The sequence below is a fragment of the Myotis nattereri genome, assembly GCF_964212035.1.
Source record: "Myotis nattereri genome assembly, chromosome: 4".
NCBI classification, from domain to species: domain Eukaryota; kingdom Metazoa; phylum Chordata; class Mammalia; order Chiroptera; family Vespertilionidae; genus Myotis; species Myotis nattereri.
The window spans coordinates 39,907,850-39,927,853 of record NC_138079.1 but is presented as its reverse complement, the minus strand read 5'-3'; the positions used below and the strand labels follow the sequence as shown (position 1 = coordinate 39,927,853).

The following is a 20,004-nucleotide window of genomic DNA, read 5'->3' as shown; positions in this document are numbered from 1 at the left end:
TGGCCAGGCTAAATTCTTAATGATCATAGACATTCCCCCCTTTGTTAGCACATGCATCACATTGTGACACTAACCCTTTTGAGGAATCAAAAATTACTCTGGAAACATTTATTCTATAATTATCAAATCATTTGTCTAATTTGCAAAGGCAGGTTCTGGAACTAATTCCAACCATGAACTTCATGTTATTTCTCACTACTGATTTTCTCTAGTTAAATTATATAGAAAATATGCATTAGTTTAAAAAATTAGTCAAAAACACAAGGGAACAGTACCAAAAGTGAAATGAATAGCAGATGATCTTAAAAGATGATCTTAAAGGATATCAAACCTAAGTTTCAATTTCCTACTTGGGACTCTGTATTTGGACATAATTGGTATTTATGTGTACATCCTGTGGGTTTATGATGGGGCCGGGGGAGTGCATGATACCTTTACTTAGGAGGCAATAGAAGAAAGTAGGAAAATTTTAATTATTACAAAACTTACTTTATATAGATCTATAAGTGACCTTCAATTTTATATAGCCCTCTCTAAGTGTTAAGAATAAAGAGCAAGAACTGACAGCACAATTATTATTATTACTAGGGGCCCGGTGCACGAAATTCGTGCACTGGGTGTGTGTGTTGGGGAGTGCCCCTCAGCCCAGCCTGCCCCCTCTCACATACTGGGAGTCCTCAGGTGTTGACCCCCATCACCCTCCGATCGCCTGATCGGCCCCTTGCCCAGGCCTGACGCCTCCGCCAGAGGTGTCAGGCTTGGACAGGGGACCCCCATCTCCCCCCGATCACTGGCTCTGGCCCCCACCCAGGCCTGAGGCCTCTGGCCCAGGAATCATGCCTGGCCAGGGGACCCCCATCTCCCTCTGATCGCTTGCTCCACCCCCCTCCCAAGCCTGACGCCTCTGACCCAGGCTTCAGGCCTGGGCAAGGGGACCATCATATCCCCCCAATCCCCGGCTCCGCCCCCCACCCAGGCCTGATGCCTCAGCCAGAGGAGTTGACCCTCATCACCCTCCGATCACCAATCACCGGATCGGCCCCTTGACCAGGCCTGAGGCCTCCGGGAGAGGTGTCAGGCCTGGGCAGGGGACCCCCAGCTCCCCGCGGTTGCAGGCTCCGCCCCTGCCCAGGCCTAACGCCTCTGGCCTAGGCGTCCGGCCCGGGCAGCGGGGACCTGCAGTGGCAGCGGGGGGCGCCGCGATCGTGGGCTTCACTTTAGGCCCAGGCAAGGGACCCCTAGCTCCTGGGACTGCCAGCTTCGACCGTGCCCAGCTCCCATCACTGGCTCCACCCCTACTTCCTGTTATCACTGGCCAGGGTGGCAAAGGCGCCTGATTCTCCGATCATGGCTGGGGGGCAGGGCAAAGGCGGCCCCAGGGCCGCCTTTGCCCTGCCCCCCAGCTCTTAGCTCCCCCCTGGGTTTCCGGTCACTGTCAGTGCCAGGGGGCTTCTTCCTGCTTTCCCTTTCGCCTCCCTGCATTGTGCCTACATATGCAAATTAGCCGCCATCTTGTTGGCAGTTAACTGCCAATCTTAGTTGGCAGTTAATTTGCATATAGCCCTGATTAGCCAATGAAGACGGTATCGCCGTACGCCAATTACCATTTTTCTCTTTTATTAGTGTAGATTATTTTTATTTTTTTATTTCAATATATATTTTATTGATTTTTTACAGAGAGAAAGGGAGAAGGATAGAGAGTCAGAAACATCGATGAGAGAGAAACATTGATTAGCTACCTCCTGCACAACCCCCACTGGGGATGTGCCCGCAACTAAGGTACATGCCCCTGACTAGAATCGAACCTGGGACCCTTCAGTCCCTAGGCCGACGCTCTATCCACTGAGCCAAACTGATCAGGACACACAATTATTATTTTTAAACACACATATGTAGTTTTATATTTTAAATATATATATAACAATACATTACATAAATATATTTAACTAGAAGCCTGTTGCATGAAGAGATTCGTGCATTAGGCCTTCGCTTCCCTTGGCTGTTGGCACCAGTTTTCCTCTGGCACCTGGGACCCAGGCATTTGCTCTGGCTGGGCTCTGGCTAGAGCCCCGCCCCCCCCCCCCCCCCCGCCCCCAGCCGTCAGGCTTCGCTGCTCCGCTGATCCCGGGGCCGTGAGGCCTCACTGCTCAGCCAGCTTCAGGGCCATTTGGCTTGGCTCCACCACTTGGAGCCTATGTATGCAAATTAACTGCCATCTTTGTTGGCAGTTAATTTGCATATCACCCTGATTAGCCAATGCGAAGCATAGCGAAGGTAGGGTCAGTTACCCTTGTTGTCTTTTATTAGATAGGATATGTACACACAAATATATACACTACCACAAAGCATTTACAGCAGTCTCTTTTATAAAGTAAAATAGAGGTGAAGCAGGGGGGTGAGTGGGATACTCTTACTTTTCCTCTGGGTAAACATTCATTTTGTTTGAAATTATTTTTTACAACGATAATGTATTTTTTTTGCATTTAAAAAGTAAATAATTTTAATAGGCAAAATACTTACCTTCCTATTTATCTTCCTTTACCCCCCTCATTTCACAGATAAGGAAGCTGACCATAGAGGTCATGTGACTTGCCCCGTTTCAGACTAGTCAATAGGGTAGCAGGATTAGAACTCAAGCTGGCTGGCTCTTTCTTGATACAGTGTTCTTACCTATAGATGTTAGGGTACTTCCATATGGTAATGTAAGTCATTAAGCCTTGATTTATATATCTGGACCACTGATATTGGGGAAAAGGGTAAGGAAATAATAACTTTTTAAAATTAACAGCAAGGCTGAGTCCTATGTGACCAAATTCAACATTTGCTATCTCTCAGTTAACTGACTTTTTACTTTATTACTGTGTTTCTAGAACAATACACGGAAAAGATGTTAGAGATAAAAGAGATTATGGATAATGTGCTTGCCAAACAGAAGGCAGAAAGGGATGATCTGGCTAAAAAATACAGGTGAGTGGAAAAAATAGGAGTGTGTTAGAGTTATTAGAATTTATACATTTTTAGCTATAATAGTTAGGCCTAGAATTTCTTAGAATACAAATTCTTAAGACTGTTGCTTAGGACCAAAAAATAGCTTTATCTAATCTATTACCTCCACAGGGAATTGTACTTCCGAGAAAGATATTTTTCTTCATTACTAGAAATATTCAGGAAACCAAAAGTTGTAGAAAACTTGTCTACAGCCAAAAATTTTATGAAAGTCTTTCTGGTCATGAATCCCCAAAATAAATTTTTTTCCTTAGTAAACTTAATTTTTTTACATTAAATTTTTTTAAAAATATATTTTATTGATTTTTTACAGAGAAGAAGGGAGAGGGATAGAGAGTTAGAAACATTGATGAGAGAGATCCATCAGCTGCCTCCTGCACGCCCCCTACTGGGGATGTGCCTGCAACCAAGGTACATGCGCTTGACTGTAATGGAACTTGGGACCCTTCAGTCTGCAGGCCGACACTCTATCCACTGAACCAAACTGGTTCGGCAAATTTTTTTTTTTTTTGCTATTGCAGATGTTGTTCCCCTAAGCAGTTTAATTATGTATATTTATTTGTTTTATGTACTTCTAAGTTCTCAGGGTTCTTAAGGAGTTTTATCCTGATTATATGGGTTATCTACCTCTTTTCATCCTTTTTTTTTTTTTTTAAATCTTCACCTGAGGATATTTTTCCATTGATTTTTAGAAATAGTGTAAGAAAGAGGGAAAGACAGAGAAATACCCATGTGAAAGAAACACATTGATTGGTTGCCTCCTGCACATGCCCTTACCAGTGCATGAGCCCTTACCAGGCCTGGGGCCTGCAACTGAGGTACTTGTCCTTGACCAGAATTGAACCCGGGACCCTTCAGTCCACAAGCCGACGCTTTATACATTTAGCGGAACTGGCTAGGGCTTCTCATCCTTGGTTGAGAAAGATGTTATACTAGAGGCCCGGTTCATGAATTTGTGCACCAGTGGGGTCCCTCGGCCTGGCCTGTGGGATCGGGCCAAAACCGGCCCTCTGACATCCCCTGAGGGGTCCTGGATTGCAAGAGGGCGAGGGCCAGGCCAAGGGACCCCACCGGTGCATGATCAGGGCTGGGGAGGGACACGGGAGGTTGGCCAGCCAAGGAGGGACTGTGGGAGGGCTCCAGGGTGTGTCCGGCCCATCTCCCTCAGTCCTGATCTGCTGGACCCCAGCAGCAAGCTAACCTATTGGTCAGAGTGTCTGCCCCCTGGTGGTCAGTGCATGACATAGCAACTGGTCAACCAGTTGACTGTCTGCCCCCTAGTGGTCAGTGCATGTCATAGAGAGCAGTTGAGTGGCCTTAGCATCTCATTAGCATATTATGCTTTGATTGGTTGAACGGACGACCGGATGACTGGACACTTAGCATATTAGGCTTTTATTATATAGGATATTTTCTTGTTTGGGCATTATCTATTTTTTTTCTTGTGATGAGAACTTTTAAGATCTGTTCTCTTAGGAACTTTCAAATATACAATACAGTATTATTAACTGTAACCACCATGCTGTGCATTACATCCCCATGACTTACTTATTTTATAACTGGATGTTTGTACTTTTTGACCACCTTCACTTAAATCAGCCACCTCCTGCCCCCCACCTCCTGTTCTCGGAATATCTATATATCTATATATCTATATCTATATCTATATCTATATCTATAGATATATCATATATAGGTGAGATCATAGGGTATTTGTTTTTTTGTTTGACTTTCACTTAGCATAATGCCCTCAAAGTTCATCCATGTTATCGCAAATGGCAGGATTTCCTTCTTTTTGTGGCTAAGTAATAGTCCACTGTATGTGTGTTACATTTTCTTTATTCATTGATGGACACTTAAGCTGTTTCCATGTCTTAACTGTTGTGAATAATGCTGCAATGAATATGCAGATATATTTTTGACCCTATTCTTTATTCACATGTAATATTTCTTTTCCTTTATATTCTTGTCTTATAATCCTTTGGCATCCATTGCATATTCAGATTTTTTTCTGAACTTATTTTTAAATCAGTTTTTATTTTTATTATAAATCTATCTTTATCCCCATTTTTCTTTAATCTTTAGTGAATAAGTATCATAAATTCCTCTCTATAAAGCCACTGAGCTTATAAGACCTACAGATGGGGAATTGAATAAAGGAAGCTGTCCACTGAGTGCAATGACTCTGGGGCCTTCAGGGAGGTTCCAGTGCCTTGCCTGGGCCCACCTGGCATTTTCTAGGGGACTTTGGAGAAGGCTAGCTTCAATTTTTCTTATGTCCTCTGATTAACAAGATACTTAGAATTTTGGAAATTCCTGATCAGTTAGGGTTTCAAGTGGGTTTTAATAAGGATTTACAAATCCTTATTAAAATTGCTGTAAGACTTAAAATCTTACAAACTAAAGAACACTTTTATTTTGTGTCTGAACTCTTTGTTTCACATAGTTTTATTTTTTAATTTATTTTTACTTTTAATCATTTTTTATTTTTCAATTACAGTTGACATACAGTATTACATTAGTTTCAGGTGTACACGTCAGTGATTAGACATTATAAAACTTACTACGTGAGCTCCCTGAAAAATCTCATACCCATCTGATACTATATATAGTTATTAGAATATTATTGACTATATTCCCTGTGCTGTACTTTACACCCCCATGAATATACTATAACTACTAATTTATACTTCTAAATCCCTTCACCTTCTTCATCCGTCCCATCAATCCCATCTGGCAACCATCAAAATGTTCTCTGTATCTATGAGTCTATTTCTGTTCTGCTTGTTCATTTATTTTTATTTTTTGATTCAATTGTTGATAGATATTGCCATTATGTTGGTCATATTTTTTATCTTTTTTGTTCTTCTTCTTCTTAAAGAAGACCCTTTAACATTTCATGTAATATTGGTTTGGTGGCAGTGTACTCCTTTGACTTTTCTTGTCTGGGAAGCTCTTTATCTGACCTTTAATTCTAAATGATAATCTTGCTGGGTAGAGTAATCTTGGTTGTAGGTCCTTGGTTTTCATTGTTTTGAGTATTTCTTGACACTCTCTTCTGGCCTGCAAAGTTTCTGTTAAAAAATTACCTGACAGTCTTATGGGAGCTTCCTTGAGTGTATCACTCATGGAGATGGTAGCGTTGTAATTCAGTATGGTCTGAAGCTGTCCACTGAGTGCACTCGCTCTGGGGCCTCCAGGGAGGTTCTGGTGCCTTGCTTGGGCCCACCTGGCATGAGCTACAGAGTTATCTGCAGATGGCTGCTACTTGTTTGGGGTTTGGAGGTACCCAGGAGAGGCCAAGCTCTGAGCCAAGGCAGGCTGCAACTAGTGCCAGGCCTGGGGCCACTTAGCAAGAGATAAGAGGTACACTGAGGCCAGTTGCTGCTTGTTTGAGAGATTTTAGGGAAGCCTGTCCTCTGAGGCAAGAGAGGACAGTTGTATGGAAAAGCCACTGGAAATGGCTTGGATAAGCCCCCAAGTTGGGTAGGGCAGGGTCACAGGGAATCACCAGAATGGAGCGAAAAATGTGATCCAAATTGATGGAGACTCAGACTTGGCACCCGTCTGTCGGCTCTGTTGGGGAAGGGCTGAGCAAAGGAACAGTGGCCTCTGCCAGCACTTTTGTCTGGGAGAAAGCGTCTCCCCAGCTCTTGCACTGATGCCAGACAATTTAGTTATTCCCTGTATGTCCCTGGTTCCTTTCAAGCTGCTGCCCCAATGGGATAGCTCAGAGGGAATAAGTCCAAATAAGTTAATGAGTGGGCCCTTTAAGAGGAACTGCCCAGGACTCCAGCAGCCTCCATGTCACTCAGTCATTATCCCCGCTGGTTTTTACAACCCAAAGTTATAGAGACTTCTTTTCTCAGCTCTGGAACCCTGGGCTAGAGGTCTGATATGGGGCTGGCATCCCTCACTCCTCAGGGGGGATCTCTGTAGCCAAGATATCCCTCCCAATTAAAACCTGCCACACCAACCTATTCCATGCCTCCACCCCTCCTACTGGTTTCTATGGGGCTTCTTTAATTCCCTAGTTGTGGAACTTCCATTCAGCTAAATTTCAGGCAGTTCTGAATGATGGTTCTAAAGATTAGTTGTATTTTTTATTTTATTTTATTATTTCTTTAAAATATATATTTTTTATTGATTTCAGAGAGGAAGGGAAAGGGAGAGAGACATAGAAACATCAATGATGAGAGAGAATCATTGATTGGCCACCTCCTGCACGCCCCTCACTGGGGATAGAGCCCACAACCCAGGCATATGCCCTTGACCAGAATCGAACCTGGGACCCTTCAGTCTGCAGCCCGGAGCTCTATCCACTGATCCAAACCGGCCAGGGCTAGTTGTATTTTTTATATGATTGTGGAAAGATTTGAGTACCGCATTTACCTATGCTGCCATTTTGTCTGAAGCCTCTGTTTCACATAGTTTAAAATGTGATATTGTTAAATTCTTTTTTCTTTATTTTCTTGCATTTTTATGCTATCAGTTGTTAATCTGATTTATTCTTTCTGTTTCTTACACTTACATCTACTTTAATACCCAGTATACTTGGAGTTTAGCAGCAACAACTCTAAACTGTGACAGAAAAAACAGATATCTATTTTACTGCTTTTCTTAAAACAGCTGCTCTTAAATGGGTGGTTCCTAAGGATCCCTGACACTATTTCAAGGGGTCTATGAAGTCAGAACTATTTTTTAAGAATACTAAAATGTTATTTGCCCTTTTTTGCTCGCATTCTCTCATGAGTGTATAATGGAATTTTTTTTAGGCCACATAGTGTGTGATGACATCATCACTCTAATAGTGAATGGAATGTGTGCTTGGGTATTCTTGTGTTTTTAAATTTTTTCAGTTTTATTTTCCAAACAGTAAATATTCATAGATATAACCCATATAAACAAAAGCTCTTTGGGTTTCTCAATAAATTTTAGGAGTACAAAATAATCCTGAGAACAAAAAGATTGAGAACTACTGGAAACAAGGTGTCACAGGATGTCCAGAAGGTGGTAACTGTGGAATATAACAAAAAACAGAGGTGTGGGCGAGCCATTTTCTCCCACTTAGTCCTCCACCCCTGAGAGATTTGGTTTGGGGGAGGCATATCGGTTAATGCTTGTCTGAGTAGTCCCTCTGGACTTGAAAATGCTCAGTACAATTACAGTAATTACTTGTTGAACTGAATTTCTCAGATTAGCTCAGGCATAATTATTCTCAAAACAATCTCACTCTTCTAAAATTAAGGGAACTTGAGTGGAACTTCCAAATTTTACTTCTTTATACACTTTTCCACTGTAAATAGGTAACCAAACTTGAAATGTAAAGAATGGTGTTCCTCCTCGGCCACCAATTGCTAGCTTCCAAGTAAAGGACTAGTAGATATCCGGAGAGACTACCCACGTTTTGTTTCTCTTTTAGGGTTGACTCACAACTGCTAAATAATGATCTGAATATAAATGTGGGTATAAATGTGGATAACCACACTGCCACCTCCTTAGAACGGCAAACTCACTTACCTTAAGAGTCAGTTTCCTCTCAAAGAAAATGCATTTACAAAGACAGAACCTTGTGTACTTTGTGGGGGTCAAATTTAAATTGAAAGAAAGTATCTTTAAAGTGCAAATGACTGCTTTTAAAAAAGCTTTTTACTTTGTTTGTATTTTTGTCTCTTCTGTTTCTTACTATAGGGTTTCCATAGAATCATTTAAGCATGGTGTCCTGAGAGAACAACTGGCTAACTTGGCCATGAGACAGAAGAGCCTTTTAGTTGTGGCAAAAAAACAGAAAAAAATAAGCCAGAAAATTCAAAACTATAAGAATGTTACATCTGTTTCTGGTCTTAGTCTGAGGAAACTGCCATCCAGCTCAGAGATCTCTTGTGAAAAGGACAGCCAAGAGCTCACCAGCCTGGAAAATTCAGTGCAGCCCCAAGCGGGTTCATTTTCTCCTGCCAGCTCTGTTTGTGTAAGCATACAGGAATCACAGTTGTCTCTGGAAATGTGGAATGACAGCCAAAATACCAACACTTGTCTAAATTTAGAGACAGTGAGAGGGGAAGACTTTTCTGAAATTAAGCTGAATTCTAGACGAAATGTCAGTGACTGTTCCTTGGATGAGTTTTCAAAATCCAGACCTTCAGATGGCACTAAGAAGATTAAATTACCATCCCAACCTGTTGCTTTTATTGCTCAAGCAGAATATTTACAAAAAGAAAATGATCTTACAGCACATACAACCAAAGGTCATGAATCCTATAGTTCTTCAGCACTAACTGGCCCATTAAATACATCAGAAACCACAAGTGTACTTGTCCCAAATGCCCATTCATCCACTGGTATTTGTGGTCAGACTCTTTCCAATTATGATCTAAAAAGAGGAAACAAGAGAACAGCTTCCCAGCAACCACCTAGGGGGACATCAGAAACCCTGACACATCAAGATATTGATGACTTAGGCAGTGATATGGGGCATCAGATGAAACCATATCTTAAAAATTCAGCTTTTGCTGTTCCACATGCAAATGACAGTCAGAGAACCTCCTCCTCTGGGTCTGGCCCTCAGCATACTGCAAAAAAGCCTTTAAACTACAGCACAGCTCCTAAAAAGAAGCGTATGCAGATAAAGGATCTGATAGCACTAGGAAGAATTAATCCAGGAAATAACATTTTGGAATTCAAAACACAGGTATCTTTTTTTTCTTCTCTAAAATGATCTAAATTTTAAAAGTGAATAAATTTTGCTGTTGCATAGTGTAGGCATTTACCTCCAACTAGTGAAATGGGGTTTGGCTAGGCTTCTTGAATGGAGGGACCATAACCATTGTATTCTTAGCAAATGAAATAATGCTTCTAGAATTTCCCTATACATTTTAGTCACAAGTATCTGTGGGCTCTCAGACCGAAATTATATTGCACCAGGAAGGATTTAAGAACAACATAAAAATAGTAAGCTGGAGCTGGCTTTGATTCCAAAATTTTGGAAACTACCAGCGTACTGCTGAAGCTTCCCCTGATAAAAGGTAAGTATAAATTCATCTTCCATAGAAACTTTGTTGTTTTTCTGTGTGTGTTTTTTTAATCCTTACCCCAAATATTTTTTCCATTGTTTGCTTGTTTGATTTTAGAGAGAGAGAGTGGAAAGGAAGGAGGAAAGGAGAGAGAGAGAGAGAGAGAGAGAGAGAGAGAGAGAGAGAGAGAGAGAGAGAGATTGGTTGCGTCCTGTACACCCTGACTGGGGCTGGATATTGAACCTGTAACTGAGGTACGTGCCCTTGACCGGGAATCAAATCTGCGACCCTTTGGTCAGAGGGCGGGCACTCTAACCACTGAGCAAATTAGCCAGGGCTGAGTTTGTTTTTACAAAAAAAAAAAAGTGACTTGGAGTTTGCATAAATCTGACCCACTTAAAACAATATCACATATGCATAAAAGTAAAGGAAAGGAAAAAAGGTTCTGCTAGAAATGCTGACAAAGAGGCTTCTTCTCCTCCCTCCCCACTTTCACTTTTTGAAAGAGGAATTCAGAGTAGCAAAGATTGCAGAGTCCAGGAATGCTTTCTTTCTTATGACCATCCAACAGATATCAGTCCAGGCTAACAGGAATTTAATCTGAATGACCTATGTTTCCAACCCTTTCCATCTCTGGGTAATTGGGCTTTTCCTAGTTAGCAAGCTTTACTTATAAATTAGGAGCAAAAAAACCCCCAAACATTTAAAGCTTCAAACTATAATTTAAAGACCAAATTAGTAGCTTGATCTCAGATTCCTTAATGTTCCTATTTGCTTGTCTGTCAACCAGTTTATTGCTAAGTAGTACCTACCTCAGATTAGCCAGAGCAAATTACATTTTATTTAGTAAATTAGTTTCATTAACTCATATTTTGATAGTTGTGGTTAATTCTCTGGATTAGCTATAATTAAATTTTAATACAACTTTTTATATTAAGTTTTATTAAGATATAATTGACATACAATACAATACACGTATTTAAAGTATACAGTTTGACAAGTTTCGACATATGTATACACCTATGTAGCCATGACCACAAACAATATACATCAACCCCCAAAGCTTCTGTGTGTCCTTTTGTACACCTCCTTCACCTGCTCCCTTCCCATGCCAATGTCTAGACAATTATTGGTCTGCTTTCTGTCCATATACATTAGTTTGCATATCCAAAAATTCTATGTAAGTGGAATTATACCATATGTATTTATTTTTGTCTGGCTTCTTTTTCTGAGCATAATTATTTGAAATTCATCCCTATTGTAGCATGTATCAGTAGTTTGTTTATTTTCATTGCTGAGTATTAGTTCATTATATGTATATTAGAGGCCCGGTGCATGAAATTCGTGCACTGGGGTGGGGGGGGGGGGTTCCTCAGCCTGGCCTGCACCCTCTCGCAGTCAGGGAGCCCTGAGGACATGTCCAACTGACAGCTTAGGCCCACTATGCCATCAGTCAGATGTCCTTAGATTGCCATGGAGGAGGAAGAGGCTCCCACCAACTGCCGCTGGCTCGCCAGCCATGAGCCCAGCTTCTGGCTGAACAGCGCTCCCCCTGTGGGAGCACATTGACAACCAGGGGCAGCTCCTGCATTGAGTGTCTGCCCCCTGGTGGTCAGTGTGCGTCATAGTGACCAGTCACTCCACCATTCGGTCATTTGCATATTAGCCTTTTATTATGTAGGATACGCTGTAGATGAGGCCCCCTAGAACTATAAGAAATGCAGAAAATTCACTGTTAACTCATTCTCAAATTGCCCCCACTTAAAAATAAAATTGCCCCCCTGTGGGGGGGTGTGCTGCACCTTGGGAACCACTGGGCTTGACACTTTTCCTCTCTGAGCTTCATTTCTGAATACATACGCATATACCATGGGAATTGTAATCTCTTCTCTGCCTCCCTCACTGGGTTGTCATGAGGAGGTTCTGAGCTAATAAACCTAGAAATGTTTCATCAAGTAAGTGATGTCTAAATGGGAAAGGATTGTTATTTTTTAAGCTCTCGGGTACCCTTGCAAGTAGCAGGTGCTGATTAGGGGAGGAGGGCATGATTGTTTCCTGGGACTGTAGCTATCAAAGCTTTGCAGACGGTTCCACAGGCCTCGGGCGGGCTCTGGCCAGCAGCCCTGTAGTGGTGGTCATCCCTGGAGGTGCTGGCTGGGGGGGCGGTAAGGGGAGACTAGGGGGCAGCGAGGCCGAAGGGGGAGTAACTCAAACCTCCCTACTTGTGCCATTCTTTAAATTGTCTGTGGCCGTTTCACAGCTGTAGGTGCTCAGTGCAGGGCTCCAATCTCCTGGAGTGGGGTGGGGGCCGGGCCAGGGCGGAGCCAGGTGGGCTAGGAGGGTGGGTTTAACCGCGGCCCCTGCTGAGGTTCAGTGCACTTCCACTGCAGAGATGGCGTCGCTGCTATCAGGGCGAATGGGTCTGACCCTGGGGGGCTGCTGGGGCCTGCCTCCACCTGGGTCTGGAGTTGTAGGGAGGAGAGGCATGCCCGGTCCCAGCGGAGGGGGCCCAGCAGTGGCGGGCTGCAAGTCCTGGGTGTTTCAGGGGCGCTGACGGATCGTCGCCATTGTTTTGGGCGCCCCTGGCAGGGGTGGCAGGGGAAGAGATTGGGAGTCGGAGGTGTGGGCTGCGGCTACCCCCGAGGCTGGTTCTCTTCTCCCCGTCCAGTCAGCCTCCGCGTTCCCCCGGGGGTGCAGGGGCTGGGGTAGGGTGTCCGTGTAGGGGGATTGGAAGAGCTCCCCGTAGCCGCTTACTCTTCCTTTGCAGTCTGGGCTTCTGTCAGTGCTCTCCTCAGACCCCCGGGAACTTGGCTCTGGCCGCCCCACCCCTCCGTGGCTCCCTGCTGCCCTGTCCCACTTGGCTCTCCCTGGCCGCCGGCCCGCCTGTCAGGAGGCTGCCGGCCCTGCTGCGGGCAGCGCGGTCCTGGGGCAGGGGGTGGGGTGTGGGGAGAAGCTCCAGTGAAGTTTAGTAAACCCCAGGTCTGCCTCAGGATTTGGCTGTGGGGCCGCAGGGGAATCTGCCAAGGTGGGACAAAATCACGGGAGACCCGGTGTCTCGCCCCGCAGCCCCACAGCCCCGCCCACCTTGCTGAATGGTCATGATGTGAGGGTGTCCCAGATACTTTGCATATTCCTCTATTATTATATAGGATTATTATATAGGATACTACAGTTTATTAATTCATCTGTGGTAGACATTTAGATTGTTTCCAATTGTTGGTTGTTACAAAAAAGGCTATTACGAACATTGATATACAGTTTTGGTCTGACACAGACTTTCATTATTTCTTGGGTAAGTACTTGAGAGTGGAATGGCAAAATTATATACGGTAAGTGTATATTTAACTTTTTAAGAAATTGCCAAAGTTTGTAACATTTTACATTCCCACCAGCTATCAATGAGAGTTATAGTTCCTTAGCCAACACTTAGTATGATCAGTCTTTTAACTTTAGCCATGCTAACATATAGTGTAAATATGTATATGTACTATAGTATATGTGTTGTGGTTTTAATTTACATTTCTTAATGATTAATTATGGTGAGTATCTTTTCATGTGCTATTTGCCTTCATATTTATTCTTTAGTGAAATGTCTGTTCAAATCATTTGTTCCTTTTTATTGTTTTCTTGTTTTTTTATTGAGTTTTAAGGATTTTTAAACCATTGTTTTCATATATTTTGTTTTTTGGTTGCGTCAGGTGCTAGGGTAAATCTGGTCCCTGTTACTTCATGGTCAGAAACAGAAGTTCACATATTTCATCTATATTTTAATATTAACATTTTTTTTCTTCAGGAGACTACCCACAAAGCCAGTGTTTTATTGAGTGGTAAAATTAAGGTAGAAAATGGTCAGATTTATCAAAATCCAGTCACCTGGCTCAAGGATCTTCTAGGAGGTGACAGCCATGTGACCTGGAATTATGCTTGGAGTAAGGTGGGTCATCTTTCACTTCATGCTCAAATGAAAAGATACATTTTTTTAAAAATGATAAAAGTGCTTACTTTTTTTCTTATAAAGAAATCTGCAAGTTCTCCAAGCTCATTTTTGTCCCCAGGTGTCCCTTTTGCAATATGCTACATGCTTTCTCCCACAACTTCTATTTGCCAGAATTCCCTGGGGGAAGGGCCTCCTTCCTTGCTCCTCACGTAGTCTCAGAAATTTGAATGCCCCAATTTTCTTGACACCAAGTGATTTCAGGTCCTTGTGACTCCATGTAGAAAATCTGGAACCACTGTTGACTTTAATAATTTATTAATATGTTATCAGCATTCTGACAGAATCTTCTCCTAAAGACAGAAGGAACCAGCAAGGGCCTTAAGACCCACAGAAGTTATGGTTCATTTTTATGTTTGAACATAGTTTTATCTATGAATTGCTAGCTCCCCAAAAAAGAAATATTTCTTTTCATTCATACTTCCCAGGCTTAGTAGCTTCCCTCTCAGTTCTGTCTTCTGACTCATAAGCCCAGTCTGACCACCAATTTGAAACTATTAATGACTGACACCCTTGAGGTCCAGTGACCAGCCACTTCCAGATGTCTATGGCACCACTTAAGGGACAGTCTTGCAATGATTCACCCAGGAAAGTGTGAAAATTGGACATCCACCATAACTGTTTCACAGAACTGCAGATGTCTTCAGCCTCCACTCACTATTACAGTGAGCCTCAGTACAGCACTAATAAGAGGCAGAGTTTCCTCTTTTTTTGTCCAAGCCCTGCTCACCCTTTCTCATAACCCCTGCTCTTGGTCTGTGTCCCTAAATACAGCATTCTGGTCTCCTAGACCTTTGTGGCAGGTGCTTCCAGAACTCTTTCAATTCCTTATATCAGTGCATTTTAAATTGTCTCTGTCCTTTTTTTTTTTTTTTTTTTTAACTTTCAACCCCTGGAGTCAGTTGGCCATCTGCTTTCAATTCACCCTGCCCAATCCTTTCCATGGGTTCATAAATCATATTTGCATATTAGTAATTAACACTTAACTCATGGAAATTCCTTTTTTTACAACGTTTCTTAAACTTATGATAGATTATATTATTTTGCTGAAACAGTCTATGCTCAGTATAAATATGGTGCTAATTGCTGTAGCTTAAGTTCTTTTGAGCCTGACATGCCTCTGTTACAGTGTGCCTACTGATGACTCAAGTCTCCTACTCTTTCTCTCCTAGAACTATGGCATTCTCGCTTTTGAATAACTGACTGACATCATTTAGCCCTCACTCTGTACTTCATTTACATATCACATTGCTTCCGATCTTTTCTTATTAGTCATGTCAGTTAGGTTGTATTGTTTAACATCTATGTGATAGTGAAGCCAAATGCAAATGTGGACATCAATATTAGTGCAAATCTTGGATATAAGGTACTCATACAGATTATCTGAACAGGATTATATATATATATATATATATATATATATATATATATATATATATATTTTTTTTTTATTGATTACGATGTTACATATGTGTCCTTATCCCCACGTTGCCCCCTACCCCGCCCCCCCGCTCATGCCCTCACCCCCCCGTTGTCCGTGTCCATTGGTTAGGTCTATATGCTTGCATATAAGTCCTTTGGTTGATCTTTCCCCCTTACCCCCACCCTCCCCTACCTTCCCTCCAAGGCCTGACAGTCCAATCAATGCCTCTCCGTCTCTGGATCAGTCCTTGTTCATCAGTTTATGTTGTTCATTATATTCCACAAATGAGTGAGATCCTGTGGTATTTATCCGCTCTCCAGTTCCATCCATGCTGTGGCAAATGGTAAGAGTTCCTTTTCTTCTTCCTCTTCTTAAAGGATACCTTTCAGCATTTCATATAATACTGGTTTGGTGGTGATGAACTCCTTTAGCTTTTCCTTATCTGTGAAGCTCTTTATCTGACCTTTAATTCTGAATGATAGCTTTGCTGGATAAAGTAATCTTGGTTGTAGGTTCTTGCTATTCATCACTTTGAATATTTCTTGCCATTCCCTTCTGGCCTGCAAAGTTTCTGTTGAGAAATCAGCTGACAGTCGTATGGGTACTCCCTTGTAGGTAACTGAGTTTCTTTCTCTTGCTGCTCTTAAGAGTCACTCTTTGTCTTTTGCTCTTGGCGTTTTAATTATGATGTGTCTTGGTGTGGTCCTCTTTGGATTCCTTTTGTTTGGGGTTCTCTGTGCTTCCTGGACTTGTAAGTCTATTTCTTTCACCAGGTAGGGGAAGTTTTCTGTCATTATTTCTTCAAATAGGTTTTCAATAGCTTGCTCTCTCTCTTCTTCTGGTACCCCTATAATTCTGATGTTGGTACGCTTGAAGTTGTCCCAGAGGCTCCTTACACTATCTTCATATTTTTGGATTCTTTTTTCTTTTTTCTTTTTCGGTTGGGTATTTTTTCTTTCTTCGTATTTCAAATCTTTGACTTGATTCTTTGGATCCTCTTGTCTGCTGTTGGAACTCTGCATAATATCCTTTATTTCAGTCAGTGTATGCTTAATTTCTAGTTGGTCTTTTTTCATATCCTCCAGGGTCTCACTAAATTTATCAGCGGTTTCCAAAAAATTCTTAAAAAACCTTATAAACGTGGTTTTGAACTCTATATCCAGTCGTTTGCTTTCCTCTATTTCTGTCATTTGTGACCTGTTTCTTTGTCTCCGCATTTTTTATGCTTCCCTGTGTTGGTAGAGTGGTTTTGTGTGCTAGGTGTCCTGTAGGGCCCAGTGGCTCAGCCTCCCCAGTTACCTGAGGTGGACACTTTTGGTGCACCCCTTTGTGGGCTTTGTGCACAGTCTTGTTGTAGTTAAGCCTTGATTGTTGTAGGACCACTGGGAGGAATTGACCTCCAGGCCAATTGGCAGTGAGAATCAGCTGTGTCTGCATTGGGAGAACTTCTTTGCTGAAGACACCCTTCTGGGGCAAGACTTGCTTCAGTGGGGCTTTGGTGCTCACTGAGTCTGCGCCCTGAGTGTGTCCCTTATGGAGCTGAGGAGTTGTAATCTGGATGGTCCCCCTCTGACCACTGGGTACACAGGCTCTTGGATCTAAGGAGGTGCTAATTTAGCCTCTGCCTGAGGTTACCCAGCAGGAGCTACGAAGAGAACTGCAGATTCCCCTTCCTTTTTTGGAGTTTGGAGGTGCCCTGATGAGGCCCAGCTGTGAAGCAATGCGAGCTCCTGTGGGGCCTTGGGCCTTCTCTTGGAAGTTCTGGGTCTGTCTGGCCCAGCTGGAATTTGTTAGGTAATTTTCAGGTTGCAAAGGGCCGGGGCATTCATATGCAAAAGCCTCTGCCGCAGCCTCGGTGGATCGGGGTCTCAGGGAATCAAAGGGCGGAGCAAGCAGCTATGGCTGGTCCTAAGGGGCCGCGTGTCTCAGTGTCCCAGTAATTGCTGCAAGCACCTCTGAGGGAAAGCCGCCCTCAAGTTCAGAGTTCTGCCTGCTGCCAGACAGTCCAGTTTCTCCCCATATGAGTCTTGGGTCCCCAGAGACTTCCCGGAACCAGAGTTCATAGCAGTTGGGGGCTTGTGACTCCCTCCCGATTCAAAAAGACAGCCATGTCCTCAGGTACCAGCCCCTTTCTGCGCACGCGTGGCTTCCGCAGCTCCTCTGAGTCTCAGTGTGCTTTTCTCTTTCCTTCTAGTTGTAGAATTTACACTCAGCCAGCTTTCCTGTAGTTCTGGATGATGTCCGTTTTGTCTTTTAGTTGTATTTTTGAAGTTGTTGTGGGAGGCAGCAATTTCCCGGTGTTTACCTATGCCGCCATCTTAGTTTCTCCTGAACAGGATTATATTTTTAAAAAATTGTTCTAAAAACATGAACAGTTTTTAAAATTTCTATAGGCCATGCATATACTTCTAGTAAATACTCTAAGCCAGTGGTCGGCAAACTGCGGCTCGCAAGCCACATGCGGCTCTTTGGCCCCTTGAGTGTGGCTCTTCCACAAAATAAATACCGACTTCTGCGCATGGGCCACGAAGTTTCAGTCACACTGTACGTGTGCGCCCTTGCGTGGTATTTTGTGGAAAAGCCACACTCAAGGGGCCGCAGTTTGCCGACCACTGCTCTAGACTAAGAAACTCTATTCCAGTGAGTTGCTTTACTTAGTTTATTTTAAAAGCCTCTTTTAAAATTTACCACAGAAATTGCCTCTACCTCCTCTTGTCTTGAAGTAACTCCTGAATTCACAGTCACTTCTTGATGAAGGGAACTTTTGTTACATTGGTAAATATGAACATTTTAACTGACTAGTCTTAAGAATGTTGGTGAGGCTATGGGACCAGGAATGGTTAGTTGTCAGGCAAGAAATGCCATAAAACTAGGTCTTGTCCTGCATCAGACAGAATGACAGAGCCACAAGACCAAGAGATGACTCATACTTCCTACCCAAGCAGCTGGGCCTAGCCACGGGAATCCTGCTTACTCCCATTGGGCATCACTACTTGCTGTCACTGACAGTCTCCTGGCTGTTAGCTATCATCCTGATATGGCAGAGTGATCTCTCTTTCTGTGGGAGACAGGAGACCATGCTTGTTCCTGATACCACCCTTGATAAGTTATATGATGTGGGCAACAGTTTTCAATCCTGCCTACACATTAGAATCACTTGGGGAGCTTTTAAATCTACCAGTGCCTAGTGGACTTTAGGCCCTTAGCTTCTGACCTAATAGTCTGAGTTAAAGACTAAGTGGTAATATTTTTTAAAAGGTTTCCAGGCGATTCTAATGTGCAGCCTGGAGTGAGAATCACTGATCTAGGTCAAATCATTTAACCTTTCTGAACCTGTTTTCTTATGTATAAAATAAATAATAATGCCAATGGTCTCTAAATATTTTTCCAACATGGAGATGCTAGGACTTGCATAGCACTGTGTGTAAAACACTTTTATGTATATTCTTTCACAAAAGTCCTAAGAAGTCAGAAGATCAACTATTATCTTTATTCGTGGATGTGAAACAGTATTGCTTGTGGTTAGTGACCTGATTAGCCTCAAGGCCAGTAAGTGCCAGAACTGGACTAGAACCTGATCTGATTCCCTATGCACTGTTTTCTACATTTACAACAATATCACACACAAGGGAGGCCCACTTCCTTTTCCTGGAAACAGCTTGCCCTGAACTCAGAATCATTCAGCTGCCTTTATGAATTTCTGCAAAGATGTATTCTTGTGCAGCAAAATGGCCCACTTCCACAGGGAAAATGCCTTTCTGTGATACAGGTGCAATATGAACATCATAAGAATGGCAATGACAGTTCAAGCCCTGGACGAGACTTATGCAGATAAAAAGTAAGCTGTCGTTTGGGCAGTGACTCAAGGAGCACTGACAGATCTCTTTTGCAAACACACTTCCCATCGTGACACTTCCCTGTCTGAATTCTACCCTCATGAATGTACTCCTTTGGATATAGCATTGACTTTTCTCTATGGTTTCCCCCTCACCCTACACACTTTGTAAAAAAATTTCTCACACCCTATGATTAGGAATATCAAGATATGGAGAAGTTGGGGTAGGAATACAGAAAGTGATGGAGATTGTTTATCTGGACAGTCTCATTCAGTCCATTAATTACACTCCCAGTGTGTCATAACTTAAACCTCCTGTGAGTCCAGCTTCTACTCAGGAGGAGATGGTTAGAGATGTGGGCCCCTTTAAAATACAGATATCTAGCCCTGGTGGGTGTGGCTCCATTGGTTGAAGCATTGTCACATACACCAAAAGGTCTCGGGTTTGATTCCCAGTCAGGGCACATATCTAGATTGCAGGTTCAGTCCCCAGTCTGGGCACATACAGCATGCAACCGATGGATATTTTGCTCTCTTCCTCTCTCCCTTCCTCTCTCTAAATCAGTGGTTCTCAACCTGTGGGTCGTGACCCCTTTGGGGGTTGAACGACCCTTTCACAGGGGTCACCTAAGACCATCGGAAAACACATATAAAATTACATATTGTTTTTGTGATTAATCACTATGCTTTAATTATGTTCAATTTGTAACAATGAAAATACATCCTGCATATCAGA

At 42.8% G+C, this 20,004-nt stretch overlaps 1 protein-coding gene across 1 annotated transcript in view; it reads left to right on the top strand.

Moving 5' to 3' along the window:
* ANKRD31 (ankyrin repeat domain 31) overlaps positions 1-20,004 on the top strand; it is a gene marked incomplete at its 5' end in the record, with an annotated part of 134,581 nt that overhangs the window by 103,035 nt on the left and 11,542 nt on the right. Inside the window, 3 exons of the mRNA XM_081090248.1 lie at positions 2,871-2,967; positions 8,698-9,694; positions 13,810-13,950. Coding sequence (XP_080946374.1) covers positions 2,871-2,967; positions 8,698-9,694; positions 13,810-13,950 — 1,235 coding nt within the window. The remainder of the gene's footprint in view (positions 1-2,870; positions 2,968-8,697; positions 9,695-13,809; positions 13,951-20,004) is intronic.